This window comes from Ranitomeya variabilis, chromosome 5 (genome assembly GCF_051348905.1).
Source record: "Ranitomeya variabilis isolate aRanVar5 chromosome 5, aRanVar5.hap1, whole genome shotgun sequence".
Taxonomy (NCBI): domain Eukaryota; kingdom Metazoa; phylum Chordata; class Amphibia; order Anura; family Dendrobatidae; genus Ranitomeya; species Ranitomeya variabilis.
In genome coordinates this window covers 235766932-235781632 of record NC_135236.1, presented here as the reverse complement: position 1 = coordinate 235781632, position 14701 = coordinate 235766932, and the positions used below count along the sequence as shown (strand labels likewise).

At 45.7% G+C, this 14701-nt stretch overlaps 1 protein-coding gene across 1 annotated transcript; it reads left to right on the top strand.

Moving 5' to 3' along the window:
- Positions 1 to 2856: 2856 nt before the first annotated feature.
- On the top strand, positions 2857 to 3519 carry LOC143773564 (chromobox protein homolog 5-like). Its single transcript, XM_077260971.1, has 2 exons — positions 2857 to 2965; positions 3170 to 3519. The coding sequence occupies exons 1-2, from the start codon at positions 2864 to 2866 to the stop codon at positions 3401 to 3403; spliced, it is 336 nt and encodes a 111-aa protein (XP_077117086.1). The 5' UTR covers positions 2857 to 2863; the 3' UTR covers positions 3404 to 3519.
- Positions 3520 to 14701: the final 11182 nt, after the last annotated feature.

The following is a 14701-nucleotide window of genomic DNA, read 5'->3' as shown; positions in this document are numbered from 1 at the left end:
CACTTTGAATCTCTTGTGATGCCCTTCGGGCTTTGTGACGCCCCTGCAACGTTTCAACATCTTGCTAATGACATATTCAGAGATTTGCTGGACCAGTTTGTAGTGATCTATTTGGACGATATACTAATCTTTTCTGACTCTCTACAGGAACATGAAGAACATGTCAAAACTGTTTTAAGACGTCTGAAAGAGAACCATCTGTATATTAAGCCGGAGAAATGCGAGTTCCATCATTCTGAGATACAGTTCTTAGGTTATATCATCTCTCCCCAGGGGCTGAACATGGAATCTAGTAATGCTGATAATGCTTTGGGGGCTATTCTCTCCCAAAGAACTGGATAGAAGGGTCTGCTACATCCTTGTGCTTTCTTTTCCCATAGACTAACCTCAGCAGAGAAGAATTACGATGTGGGAGACAAGGAATTGCTGGCTATTATTGCAGCTTTCAAAGAATGGAGGCATCATATGCAAGGAGCTGCACAACAGATCATAGTGCTAACTGACCATCGCAATTTAGAGTTCCTTAGATCCGCTAGATGTCTTTCTCCTCGTCAGGCTCATTGGAAGTTATTTTTAAATCAATTTAACTTTGTTATCTCGTACCTTTCAGGTTCTCGTAATGGGAAGGCTGATGCTTTATCCCGAATCCATGCTGCGGATTCTGTACCTGGAGCCCCGTCCAAGACCATTCTATCTGATGCCAATTTCATCGGAGTTATCCACGATCAGGACTTGTGGAAGGAGTGCAGGGAGGCCTATGACGGTGATGTATTTCTGGCCAACCCACCTGTGGATATTAATCTTGTCTTTAAGGGTGGCATGTGGTTCAGAGATCGACGTATCTATGTCCCTGAGGTCGTCTCTCTGCAGATCCTCAAGTTGGTACATGACTCCAAGTTGGCTGGTCACAGGGGGGTACAGAAGATACAAGAGTTCCTGAGCCGATTCTTCTAGTGGCCAACTTGCCTGAAGGATACCAAGGACTATGTTCTCTCTTGCGAGGTATGTGCTCGTTACAAGACTCCTCATGTGGCACCTACGGGTCTTCTACAACCATTACCTGTTCCGTCCCACCCTTGGGGGTCTATATCAATGGACTTTATTGTGTTATTGTGGAGCTGCCTATGCAGCGCCCCAGAGTCCTGGTCGTTGCAGTAATGTCGCTCTTCCACCAGGGGGAGTGATATTACGTCTGATGGTACTAAAGGAGTTCACCTGACCAGGTATCACAAGTCACACACTACACTTCACACTCCTGTCCACCAGGGGGAGCCTTGCTTCTATCTATTAGGGCACTCCTCACACACGGGTAAAACTGGTGGGTTGGATAGGAAGTTAGTCAGAAGCTACCTGGATTTGACCCAGAGATGACCTGTCACGCAGACAGGGGGAGAAGGAGGAACATCTGAGCTGCAGACAGAGGGTCCCTGTCAGGGTTGGGATCCTGAGAGAGGCCAAGCACGAGATAGAACGTTACGGAGCTGCACCTGCACCCTTTGCGGCAGCATCCTAAGATAGGACATGAAGCGAAGTGTATTGTGGAGAGTGAGAAACGAAGTCACAGCACAAGGAGATAATACCGGGAGGAGTTCTGCCCCAAGATCGGCAGCCTCCTTCTGAGGTGCGTAGCCGGTGGCTGGAACACCGAGGAAGTAATTGACTCTAAGTATTACTTCAGAGACCGGCAGGACAGTCAATTCCAAGTTGGTTGCCCGACCTTAATACCTAAGAAGACACGGAGGCAAATTGTGGGAGAGGGGCATCTCTAGGGTCCCTATAAATAAGCTCCAGGCCTACCCCGTCATACGGGTTGTCCTATCCATACCATCTGGGGGACAGAGAGAGAGAAGATCAGAAACATCCATGAAAGTTGTGAGGACTATCCCGTGGTGTTCAGCAGGGAGGTACTACACAACACAGGCGCTAGTAGGAAGGCTACTGATTTCCACCTGGATAAGGGAACTCTGGATGTGCCTTCGGACCGGCTGGACTCTGCTTGCCCTGTGAATGGTACTCTGGAATGTGGACCCTGAAGTCTTCAGTAAAAGGTAAAGAGACTGCAACCTTTGTGTCCTTGTTATTCATTGCGCCTTACAATGTCCACCATCACCACCTACACATCTGGGAAGCCTTGGGGACATACTTCACCTGTGGGAAGGTATACCATCTAGCTGCCATTCCATCACCCTAGCAGCGTCGGCCACCCTGACTGAATACCACGGGTGGCGTCACGAACACCAGACAAACTTCTCCTTTAATTGGACGCCCCTCAGAAAGGCCACAGACCGGGTTGGGCCACTGTGACGTCCTCAGAACCGAGACAGAGGGACCCGGTACCGAGTACCCTATTGCCCTTAACGTGGGGGCGCTCCACCCACATCGGGGGGCATGAATACAATCATGGTGGTAGTTGATCGCCTGACTAAAGCTGCTCATTTTGTTCCATGCACCGGCCTCCCCTCAGCTAAAGATACGGTGAACTTGGTTATACAGAATGTCTTTCGTTTGCATGGGGTTCCGGATGAGATCATCTCTGACCATGGAGTGCAGTTCACTTCAAGATTCTGGAAGGGGTTTTGCTCTCAATATTAATGTCTGTCTCTCTTCCGCTTATCATCCCCAGACAAATGGTCAGACTGAGCGTACCAACCAGACGCTGGAACAATATCTAAGATGCTATGTCAGCCATCTCCAGGATGATTGGTTGGAGTTGCTGCCGTTAGCTTAATTTTCATATAACAATTCTCAGAGCTCCTCCACTAAATTTACACCTTTCTTTGCCAATCTGGGTTATCATCTGTGTATCTTACTTAGGTCTCCAATTATTTATCCGGTTCTGGCAGTGGAGGAAAGGCTGACTGCGATGAGGCAAAATCTGGAGGTTCTGAAGGAATCCCTGACCACAGCTCAAGAACGTTACAAGAGATCGGCTGATAGATTCCGTAAATCTGCACCCATGTTCAAGGTAGGAGATTCCGTGTGGTTAGCAACTAAGAATCTGAAGTTAAACGTTCCTTCACAAAAACTTGGACAGAAATTCATTGGCCCTTTCAAGATCAACGGTATTGTGAGCTCTGTGGCCTGCCGGCTGAAGCTGCCTAGGACTATGAAGGTACACCCAGTTTTTCATGTATCTTTACTAAAGCCTGTATCTCCTAATACCTTCCAGGGACGTGTTGTGCCACCTCCGCAGCCTGTGGTGATTGATGGGCAAGAACAATTTGTGGTGGAGGAAATTGTTGATTCCAGGATTCGCAGGAATCGGCTCCAATATCTGATAAGATGGCAGGGATATCCCCCTGAGGAAGACTCTTGGGAACCTGTGGAAAACATCAATGCCCAACAGAAGATTTCTCGTTTTCATCAGAGATTCCATGAGAAACCAGGTCCAGGATCGTCCTGAGGCCGCTTCTAAGGCGGGAGTAATGTCAGGACTCTGAACATTTTTTATTACCTTTTTGTGCATTACTGCCCTTTTCTAAGATGGTGTCTTTGGTCTCATGTGCACTGTGTCTTCCTGCTATAAAACTCCACCCCAGCCTTCAGTCTGTGCTAGAGTATTCTGCCTTGCATCCAGCTCCTGACCTCTGGTGACTCCCTGGCTATATACCTGCTCCTGTGAACCTGTGGGGTTATCCTGCTACTCTGCTCTGAGTTCCTGCTGCATACACCAGTTCCAGTAATCCTCCTTCATCTGTTGCTCGTGTTTACTTCCATCTGCATTTGCTGGAAATGTAAGCTGTTTCTGCTCTGCAAGATCCTGAGACTATTACCCAGGCCTCCCTGGTTGAGCTAAGATATTGTTTGAACTGCCTTATAAGCATATCTGTTGTGAATTCCGTTCTCGGGCTCCCTCCTGTGGTCATGAATGGTACTTTGGTGAGTTCTGTCCTTGGACACCCTCTGGTGGCTTTAAGTGGAACTGCTGATCTTTGAGGTTGGCTTTCTCAGCTGCCCTCGTTTATTGCTGCTGCTGGCTTCCCTATTTAACTCTGCCCAGATCGTTAATTCATGCCAGCTGTCAATGTCGCAGTACTGGTTCAGATCTCTCTTGGATTTCTCAGATGACCTGTCTACTCCAGCAGAAGCTAAGTCCTTGCTAGTCATTTGCTGTTCATCGGTTTTTGAATATATTTTTCAGTACATGCTATGTTTCCAGTCCAGCTTGCTATTATGATATTTCCTTGCTAGCTGGAAGCTCTGGGGGTACAGAGCTGCACCTCCACACCATGAGTCGGTGTGGAGGTCTTTTTGCACACTCTGCGTGGTTTTTGTAGTTTTCAATACTGACCGCATAGTTCCCTTTCCTATCCTCTGTCTTTCTAGAGAAGATTCGGCCTCCTTTGCTAAAATCTGTTTCATTCCTGTGTTTGTCACTTCCCTCTTATCTCACAGTTAATATTTGTGGGGGGCTATCTTTACTTTGGGAAATTTCTCTGAGGCAAGGTAGGCTATTATTTCTATCTTTAGGGGTAGTTAGCTCTTAGGCTGTGAAGAGGCGTCTAGGGAGAGTTAGGTACGCTCCACGGCTATTTCTAGTGTGTGTGATAGGATTAGGGATTGCGGTCAGTAGAGTTACCACGTCCTCAGAGCTTGTCCCAGGTTTTCTGTTTTAACCATCAGGTCACTTCGGGTGCTCCTAACCACCAGGTCATAACAGTACAGCTGGCCAACAAAGCGTTAATGCATCTCAAAAGAGGGATAAGAGAAGTTCTGAGTCAATTTTTTTTTCTTTGCAGCTTGTTTTGTCTTTCTTTTCCCCTTAACCTCTGGGTGGTTCAGGACTCAGGTGTAGATATGGATATTCAAGGTTTGTCCTCTTGTGTGGATCAACTCACTGCTAGGGTATAGAGTATTCAAGATTATGTAGTTCAGAATCCGATGTTAGAGCCTAGAATTCCAATTCCTGATTTGTTTTCTGGGGATAGATCTAAATTTTTGAATTTCAAAAATAATTGCAGACTGTTTCTTGCTCTGAAACCCCGCTCCTCTGGTGATCCCATTCAGCAAGTAAAGATTATTATTTCTTTGTTGCGTGGTGACCCGCAAGCCTGGGCATTCTCCCTTGAGCCAGGAAATCCTGCATTGCTTAATGTGGATGCATTTTTTCTAGCGCTTGGATTGCTTTATGACGAACCTAATTCTGTGGATCAGGCAGAAAAGATCTTGCTGACTCTATGTCAGGGTCAGGATGAGGCAGAAGTTTATTGCCAGAAGTTTAGAAAGTGGTCTGTGCTTACTCAATGGAATGAGTGTGCCCTGGCAGCAATTTTCAGAAAGGGTCTTTCTGAAGCCCTTAAGGATGTTATGGTGGGGTTCCCCACGCCTGCTGGTCTGAATGAGTCAATGTCTTTGGCCATTCAGATCGATCGGCGTTTGCGCGAGCGCAAAGTTGTGCACCATTTGGCGGTGTCCTCTGAGCGGAGGCCTGAGCCTATGCAATGTGATAGGACTTTGACCAGAGCTGAACGGCAAGAACACAGACGTCAGAATGGGCTGTGTTTTTACTGTGGTGACTCCTCTCATGCTATCTCTGATTGTCCTAAGCGCACTAAGAGGTTCGCTAGGTCTGTCACCATTAGTACTGTGCAGCCTAAATTTCTCTTATCTGTTACTCTGATTTGCTCATTGTCGACCTACTCTGTTATGGCATTTGTGGATTCAGGCGCTGCTCTGAATTTGATGGACTTGGAGTTTGCCAGGCGCTGTGGTTTTTTCTTGGCGCCTTTGCAGATTCCTATTCCTTTAAGGGGGATTGATGCTACGCCATTGGCCAAGAATAAACCTCAGTACTGGACTCAGCTGACCATGTGCATGGCTCCCGCATATCAGGAAAATATTCGCTTTTTGGTGTTGCATAATTTGCATGATGTTGTCGTGTTGGGTTTGCCATGGTTACAGGTTCGTAATCCAGTACTGGATTGGAAATCAATGTCTGTGTCTAGTTGGGGTTGTCAAGGGATACATACTGATGTTCCTTTGATGTCAATTTCTTCTTCCACTCCTTCTGAAATTCCTGAGTTTTTGTCGGATTACCAGGATGTATTTGATGAGCCCAAGTCCAGTGCCCTACCTCCTCATAGGGACTGTGATTGCGCTATTAATTTGATTCCTGGTAGTAAGTTCCCTAAGGGCCGACTGTTTAATTTATCTGTGCCAGAACATGCCGCTATGCGGAGTTATGTAAAGGAGTCCTTGGAGAAAGGACATATTGGCCCGTCTTCGTCACCGTTGGGAGCAGGGTTCTTTTTTGTGGCCAAGAAGGATGGCTCTCTGAGACCCTGTATTGATTACCGCCTTCTCAATAAAATCACGGTCAAATTTCAGTACCCTTTGCCTCTGTTGTGTGATTTGTTTGCTCGGATTAAGGGGGCTAGTTGGTTTACCAAGATTGACCTTCGAGGGGCGTATAATCTTGTGCGTATTAAACAGGGCGATGAATGGAAAACAGCATTTAATACACCCAAGGGCCATTTTGAGTACCTGGTGATGCCATTCGGGCTTTCTAATGCCCCATCTGTGTTTCAGTCCTTTATGCACGACATCTTCCGGAAGTATCTGGATAGGTTCATGATTGTATATTTGGATGATATTTTGGTCTTTTTGGATGATTGGGAGTCTCATGTAAGGCAGGTCAGGATGGTGTTCCAGGTCCTTCGTGCTAATGCGTTGTTTGTGAAGGGGTCTAAATGCCTCTTTGGAGTTCAGAAGGTTTCCTTTTTGGGCTTCATTTTTTCCCCTTCTACTATCGAGATGGACCCTGTTAAAGTTCAGGCCATTTATGATTGGACTCAACCTACATCTGTGAAGAGTCTTCAGAAGTTCCTGGGCTTTGCTAATTTTTACCGTAGCTTCATCGCTAATTTTTCTAGAGTGGTTAAGCCTTTGACTGATTTGACGAAGAAAGGCGCTGATGTGGTGAACTGGTCCCCTGCGGCCATTGAGGCTTTTCAGGAGCTTAAACGTCGTTTTACTTCGGCCCCTGTGTTGCGTCAGCCAGATGTTTTGCTCCCTTTTCAGGTCGAGGTTGATGCTTCTGAGATTGGGGCAGGGGCTGTTTTGTCTCAGAGAAGTTCTGATGGCTCTTTGATGAAGCCGTGTGCTTTCTTTTCTAGAAAGTTTTCGCCTGCTGAGCGTAATTATGATGTCGGCAATCGGGAGTTGTTGGCTATGAAGTGGGCATTCGAGGAGTGGCGACATTGGCTTGAGGGAGCCAAACATCGCGTGGTGGTCTTGACTGATCACAAGAATCTGACTTACCTCGAGTCCGCCAAGAGGTTGAATCCTAGACAGGCTCGATGGTCACTGTTTTTCTCCCATTTCGATTTTGTGGTCTCATACCTTCCGGGATCTAAGAATGTGAAGGCTGATGCCCTTTCTAGGAGTTTTTTGCCTGATTCTCCGGGAGTCTCTGAGCCGGCTGTTATTCTCAAAGAGGGGGTGATTTTGTCTGCCATCTCCCCTGATTTGCGGCGGGTGCTGCAGGAGTTTCAGGCTGATAGACCTGACCGCTGTCCTGTGGAGAAACTGTTTGTCCCTGATAGATGGACTAGTAGGGTTATTTCTGAGGTTCATTGTTCAGTATTGGCTGGTCATCCTGGGATTTTTGGTACCAGAGATTTGGTTGCTAGGTCCTTTTGGTGGCCTTCCTTGTCACGGGATGTGCGTTCTTTTGTGCAGTCCTGTGGGACTTGTGCTCGGGCCAAACCTTGCTGTTCTCGTGCCAGTGGGTTGCTTTTGCCTTTGCCTGTCCCGAAGAGGCCCTGGACGCATATTTCCATGGATTTCATTTCTGATCTTCCTGTCTCTCAAAGGATGTCTGTCATCTGGGTGGTTTGTGATCGGTTTTCTAAGATGGTCCATTTGGTACCCTTGCCTAAATTGCCTTCCTCCTCTGATTTGGTTCCATTATTTTTTCAGCATGTGGTTCGTTTGCATGGCATTTCGGAGAACATTGTGTCGGATAGAGGTTCCCAGTTTGTTTCTAGGTTTTGGCGGTCCTTTTGTGCTAAGATGGGCATTGATTTGTCTTTTTCTTCAGCGTTCCATCCTCAGACAAATGGCCAAACCGAACGAACTAATCAGACCTTGGAGACCTATCTGAGATGCTTTGTCTCTGCTGATCAGGATGATTGGGTGACCTTCTTGCCATTGGCCGAGTTCGCCCTTAATAATCGGGCTAGTTCTGCTACCTTGGTTTCGCCTTTTTTTTGTAATTCTGGTTTTCATCCTCGTTTTTCTTCAGGGCAGGTTGAGCCTTCTGACTGTCCTGGTGTGGATTCTGTGGTGGACAGGTTGCAGCAAATTTGGACTCACGTGGTGGACAATTTGACGTTGTCTCAGGAGAAGGCGCAACGTTTTGCTAACCGCCGTCGCTGTGTTGGTCCCCGACTTCGTGTTGGGGATTTGGTTTGGTTGTCTTCTCGTTTTGTTCCTATGAAGGTTTCTTCTCCTAAGTTCAAGCCTCGTTTCATTGGTCCTTATAAGATTTCTGAAATTATCAATCCTGTGTCGTTTCGTTTGGCCCTTCCAGCTTCTTTTGCCATCCATAATGTGTTCCATAGGTCGTTGTTGCGGAGATATGTGGCGCCTATGGTTCCTTCCGTTGATCCTCCTGCTCCGGTGTTGGTTGAGGGGGAGTTGGAGTATGTGGTGGAGAAGATTTTGGATTCTCGCATTTCGAGACGGAAGCTTCAGTACCTGGTTAAATGGAAGGGCTATGGTCAGGAGGATAATTCCTGGGTTGTTGCTCCGATGTCCATGCTGCCGATTTGGTTCGTGCCTTTCATTTGGCTCATCCTGATTGGCCTGGGGGCTCTGGTGAGGGTTCGGTGACCCCTCCTCAAGGGGGGGTACTGTTGTGAATTCCGTTCTCGGGCTCCCTCCTGTGGTCGTGAATGGTACTTTGGTGAGTTCTGTCCTTGGACACCCTCTGGTGGCTTTAAGTGGAACTGCTGATCTTTGAGGTTGGCTTTCTCAGCTGCCCTCGTTTATTGCTGCTGCTGGCTTCCCTATTTAACTCTGCCCAGGTCGTTAATTCATGTCAGCTGTCAATGTCTCAGTACTGGTTCAGATCTCTCTTGGATTTCTCAGATGACCTGTCTACTCCAGCAGAAGCTAAGTCCTTGCTAGTCATTTGCTGTTCATCGGTTTTTGAATATATTTTTCAGTACATGCTATGTTTCCAGTCCAGCTTGCTATTATGATATTTCCTTGCTAGCTGGAAGCTCTGGGGGTGCAGAGCTGCACCTCCACACCGTGAGTCGGTGTGGAGGTCTTTTTGCACACTCTGCGTGGTTTTTGTAGTTTTTAATACTGACCGCATAGTTCCCTTTCCTATCCTCTGTCTTTCTAGAGAAGATTCGGCCTCCTTTGCTAAAATCTATTTCATTCCTGTGTTTGTCACTTCCCTCTTATCTCACAGTTAATATTTGTGGGGGGCTACCTTTACTTTGGGAAATTTCTCTGAGGCAAGGTAGGCTATTTTTTCTATCTTTAGGGGTAGTTAGCTCTTAGGCTGTGAAGAGGCGTCTAGGGAGAGTTAGGTACGCTCCATGGCTATTTCTAGTGTGTGATAGGATTAGGGATTGCGGTCAGTAGAGTTACCACGTCCTCAGAGCTTGTCCCAGGTTTTCTGTTTTAACCATCAGGTCACTTCGGGTGCTCCTAACCACCAGGTCATAACACATATCTATCTGTGTTTTGGACTAAGTAAGGACTTATTCATGTCAAGTATCCTCAAGAATAATTGTGCTTCATAGACTTTCTGCGTGATTGCATTTTCCTCTGAAGTTTCCTATAGACTGCTGAGCTGCATTTGATATTTGCACCAAATTTTGTGGACTTGAGTTTCTCTCTGCACCTGTTTGAATCACCGTGTGATAATATAGACTTTACCACTTATAAAACTGTGTCCTGTAGTTGTCTTGTTCCACGCAAAGAGTCTCCTGAGTTATCCCCTATAATTATTACAGGTTTCTTCTGAGTGGTCTTCAATGGAAATATGTTCCTTGCATACCACATAATTGTGCAGGACAACACATGCTTTCACCACCTCGTCAACAGTGTCAGTCTTCAAGTTTATAGCTGTCAATAGAACTAAAATCAAAATCCCAAAATGAACTCAACTATTCTCTGTGCTCGTGTGAGGCAGTAGTTAAAAATTCTTTTAGTTTGCGTTAACCCACTGCTGGTGTAGGGTTTCAGCAGGTGTTCCGACAGCTGGAAAGCTTCATCCCCAACACAAACAAAAGGCATTGGTGGCCCAGAGGTTTGAGGCAGTGGTCTTGGGGGGTGGGGGGGAATTGGAAGGTGTTTCCATACAGATGACTCCCCATTGCAGACAGTTTGAAAACTTGGGAATCATTGGAGCAGCCATATGCCCCAATATCCACCTCTATAAATTTGTATTCCGCATCAGCGATAGCCATCAAAACAATGGAGAAGTATTTTTTATAGTTGAAATATTCTGAGCCAGAACCAGCCGGTTTCACGATGCCGATATGTTTCCCGTTCCCTGCACCCAAGCAATTGGAAACTGACACACTTGATGGAATTTCACGGCTACTTCCAACCAACTCTCCATTGTGGGATGTGGTATAAATTCACAGTGCAAAGAGTCCCACAGTGCACGGCAGGTGTGCTTGACAATTCCAGAGATGGTGGAAATTCCAAGTCTGAACTAGAAATGTAGTGAGGAAAGGGATTCTTCAGTTGCAAGGAATCTGTGAATAAATGCAAGGCAAAAATTATTACAAAATACCAGCAATAACATTACAGTTATAAAGCAGCATTAACAGTATGAGATGCGATAAAAAAGATCACTAAAAACTATTCTAACAAAAAACACAGCAACAACATTAACGCGTGCTTTATTAGGAGGACGTACAATAAAAATGGCTTACCGAAGAGTGACCATCAGACACTCCACCGGTGAAATGGAGAATCGGCAATACGTATCCTTCTGATGAGATGTCCAATTCGGTCCACCAATAGATCGAAGTTCTCCGCTTTCATCCGCACATATGAGAAAAATTTCTCTGGGTCTCCTCGTAGCTCCATGAGCAGTGTAGAAAACACCCCACGTGTCATTCTCTTTGCAGTGATGGGTTGGATCCACAAATGCCATCGGCGCAGATGCATGATGCGTTGTTTCTCTCGCTCCTTCTCCAGAACAATTGTTTTCAAGCGATTCGCCTCCACAGTGAAATCCACGTTGATCTTCAGAATATTCGCAATAACGACATCCATCTTGCTCTCCAAACACTTGCTCCTCTACAACCTTTTGTTGCCTCCCAGGGGCATTTTTAAAATCCGGATGAAAAAACGGAAGAAATGGATGCCAACCATATGGAACGGATCCAGTTTACCACCGGATCTGGGTATCGGATCCAGCGGTAAACAGGATCCGTTCCATACGGTTTTTACAAATTACGCCGGATCCGGCTCTGTGGCGCGACGCTGGAATCGGCAAGGCACCAAAAACCTGATGTGTGAAAGTAGCCTTATCTGCTATCCAACTGACCACCTGTTTACACTGCTATGGCTTCAGAAGTGCAGTACCGTGCCTCCCAACAAAGTGGGACAGGAGCCCTGTGTGTCGTGGATGGGCATTTTTCTTGTGCTCCAGCAACAGGTGTAGTTGCACCTACCCCTTGTCTTCGGCACCTGCTGCTACATTTTCAGTACTTACCGTATTTCCCCATCCCTTACCACACGCCTTATGCATTTAGTAATTGCTAGGGCTCTTAAAACCAAGTTTATTTTTAATAGAAAAAAAAAATTGGTCACCTTCAGCAATCAAAGTGGAGTTTGTGACTTTACTCAACCGTAATGTAACAGAAAGAATGCAAAAGTGTATGGATGACAATCAAATTCAATCCAGAAAAAAGTCTGAATTACTTTTTTCAGGTTTATGGATCTCAGAAATGTAGACCGGCCACTAACACTGTATGGCTGAGATATGGAAGCCTACAAAATTTTGAAAAGCTGTTGAGATCACAGAAATGTACTCCACACTAAGGAATAGTGTATGGATGAGAAATATGGCCCAGGGAAATATTTCAACGATTTTTGGGTGTATTACATAACACAAAAAAGCACCTCAAAGCATGCAGAATTTGCTGAATTTATTTTGAGGGGCCAAGAGCCATTTTGCTTTTCCAGAGTCTTTGTGCTATCAGTAACGTGGGAGCCCCCTATATTTCCATTGACAGATGACAAACCTGAGTGGAGACTTTTTTGCGGATTGAGTTGAAGTTTTTAATGGGGACATTTTACATAACGTTTGGGATCATATATATCCTGTGCTCTACGCTGAGCACTTACTTTGGGGTTACCATCTAAATGTACGAGCGATTCAGATGAAACCCCTAACAGATCCATTCACTATAATGAGACAGCAGGGTGTTAGGGTTGGCGGAACGCACCGAATATATTTATTAGATGGGATAGGTGTGTTCGCAACCTGGGATCCACCGTGCAGGAAAGAACCTGCTGCTAAGTAAGGCTCGAAGAAAATTAGAATAAATGAACTCTGTTACTTCACAGAGCCCGTAGTAAAGAGAACGCTGTGCCCTGTTTAGCTCACAGGGGACACAGCTATTGTGTAGAGCCGACAGTGGTCATGCAGTCCAACCATCACGCAGCTCCTCTCCGGTGGAGCCGGAATTCTATCGGCTATTAGCCAGCCCTGAATTCACACATAAACTCCTCGCCGGAGGTGCCAGCATTCTAGGGGCTTATTTCAGCCGGGTCCCTGACTGCATACACAAAACTCCTCACCGGAGGTGCCAGCATTCTAGTGGGTTATTTCAGCCGGGTCCCTGACCACACACACGACCACACTGGCGCTGAGCTCGTACATATTTGACACTAGCGCATGGCCGTGCGGTCATGAGAACCTTATATAGCTGCAGCACCTACAGGACCTTCCAAGAAGGACCAATGGAAGGCTGCCACAGAACTTGATCAGGTACAGGACCTTCCTGGAGGACCAATGGAAGTTGCTGCAGTACCTGAGCACGTGACCCTTGATCTCCACTGAGAGATCTTACCCTGGGCATGCTCAGTGTGTGCAAAGCAGGACTTAGTCCCAGAAAAGCCTGCTCGCCGCAGATCAGTGCAGGGTACAATAGCAGAGCCTGGAGAGACAGCAGTAACCCTTTGCACAGTATCAGACTCAGTGAGACGCTGGGACCAACGTCTCCGCTGAGCAGGCTCCACTGCAGCCGATGTAGAATGGGAGACCGCAGCAGACACGGCTCGAGATTCCCCCTGTGCACTGCTGTCACTGTGCAGCAGTGGGAACTCGACTCCTAACACAGGGTTACCTCTGTTCAGCGATGTGATTATTTTCAGAGTTGCACAAAACTGTGGCAAACCAAGTTTTATGCATGCCTAAAAAGACACCACTGGATCATAGGCCAGACGGTGTCCACTGTGTCTGCATTATACGGAATCTTCCTCCATGTTCCGTCTGAATCACGGCTTGTTTTCACAGGATGAGTTGTTATTTTAATTTATACCATTTTCTGACACATGGCTTTTTTTTAATCACTTTCTATTCTGATTTTCGGGTAGCAGAATGAGCAAAATCCAGCAATTCAGGATTTTTTTTATGCCATTCCATTATGCCAGTAGCTGGTTTAAAAACAACAATATCACTGTGCTTGATTGGCCAGCAAACTCGACTGACCTTAACCCCATAGAGAATCTATGGGGTATTGTCAAGAGGAAGATGAGTGACACCAGACCCAACAATGCAGACGAGCTGACGGCTGCTATCAAAGCAACCTGGGCTTCCATAACACCTCAGCAGTGCTACAGGCTGATCACTTCCATACCACACTGCATTGATGCAGTACTTGATGCAAAAGGAGCCCAGACAAAGTATTGAGTGCATTTACTGAACATACATTTCAGTAGGCCAACATTTCGTATTTTAAAATAATTTTTCAAGCTGGTGTTATAAAGTATTCTAATTTACTGAGATAATGACTTTTGGGTTTTCATTGGCTATAAGCCATAATCATCAACATTAACATAAATAAACACTTGAAATAGATCACTCTGTTTGTAATGACTCTATATAATATATGAGTTTCACTTTTTGTATTGTAAATTGTCTCTTCAGAGAGGAAGAGGACTAGAACTCTAGTGCCACCTTTTGGAATTAGCAATCCTAACAGTCAATGTCGACCCTTTAACGAGCCTTGTCACATGACTTAGGATAAAAGCCAAACCAGAGTCTTAATTTGTAAACACTGTGTTTACTTTTTGTATTGAAGAACTGAAATAAATTAACTTTTTGATGACAGTCTGATTTAGTGAGAAGCACTTGTAGCTCTGTTGAGTGCACCTTCAAGGCTACAAATGGAGCTAGAACTGCACTGCAGCCTTGCATATATCATCCTTTTGACATGAATCACATATCCTAAAAAGATTACTAATTCCTTCCTCATGTAGTTTGCTCTTAGCAATAGTAAAATTAGTCAGTTGCACTTTACACTGAACCTTGCAACTAGGCCACTTTTGCATCAATTTTCACTCATCTCTGGTCAGGAGCAAAGCTATGGTTTTCTAGTGTGGTTTCCAAGCTTGCCCAATATCCAGATAACTATAACCTCTTACACTTAGGGGGGAATAACTTTGATCATATTGCTATTATATTAAGGATATTATTGCATATAGAATTGCTCAA

Bases quoted from the DNA above. Each gene is read 5' to 3' on its own strand.
- LOC143773564 (XM_077260971.1), top strand. From the start codon at position 2,864: ATGAGGCAAAATCTGGAGGTTCTGAAGGAATCCCTGACCACAGCTCAA. The intron at 2,966-3,169 runs GTAGGAGATTCC...AATACCTTCCAG, and splicing joins AATCTGCACCCATGTTCAAG to GGACGTGTTGTGCCACCTCC.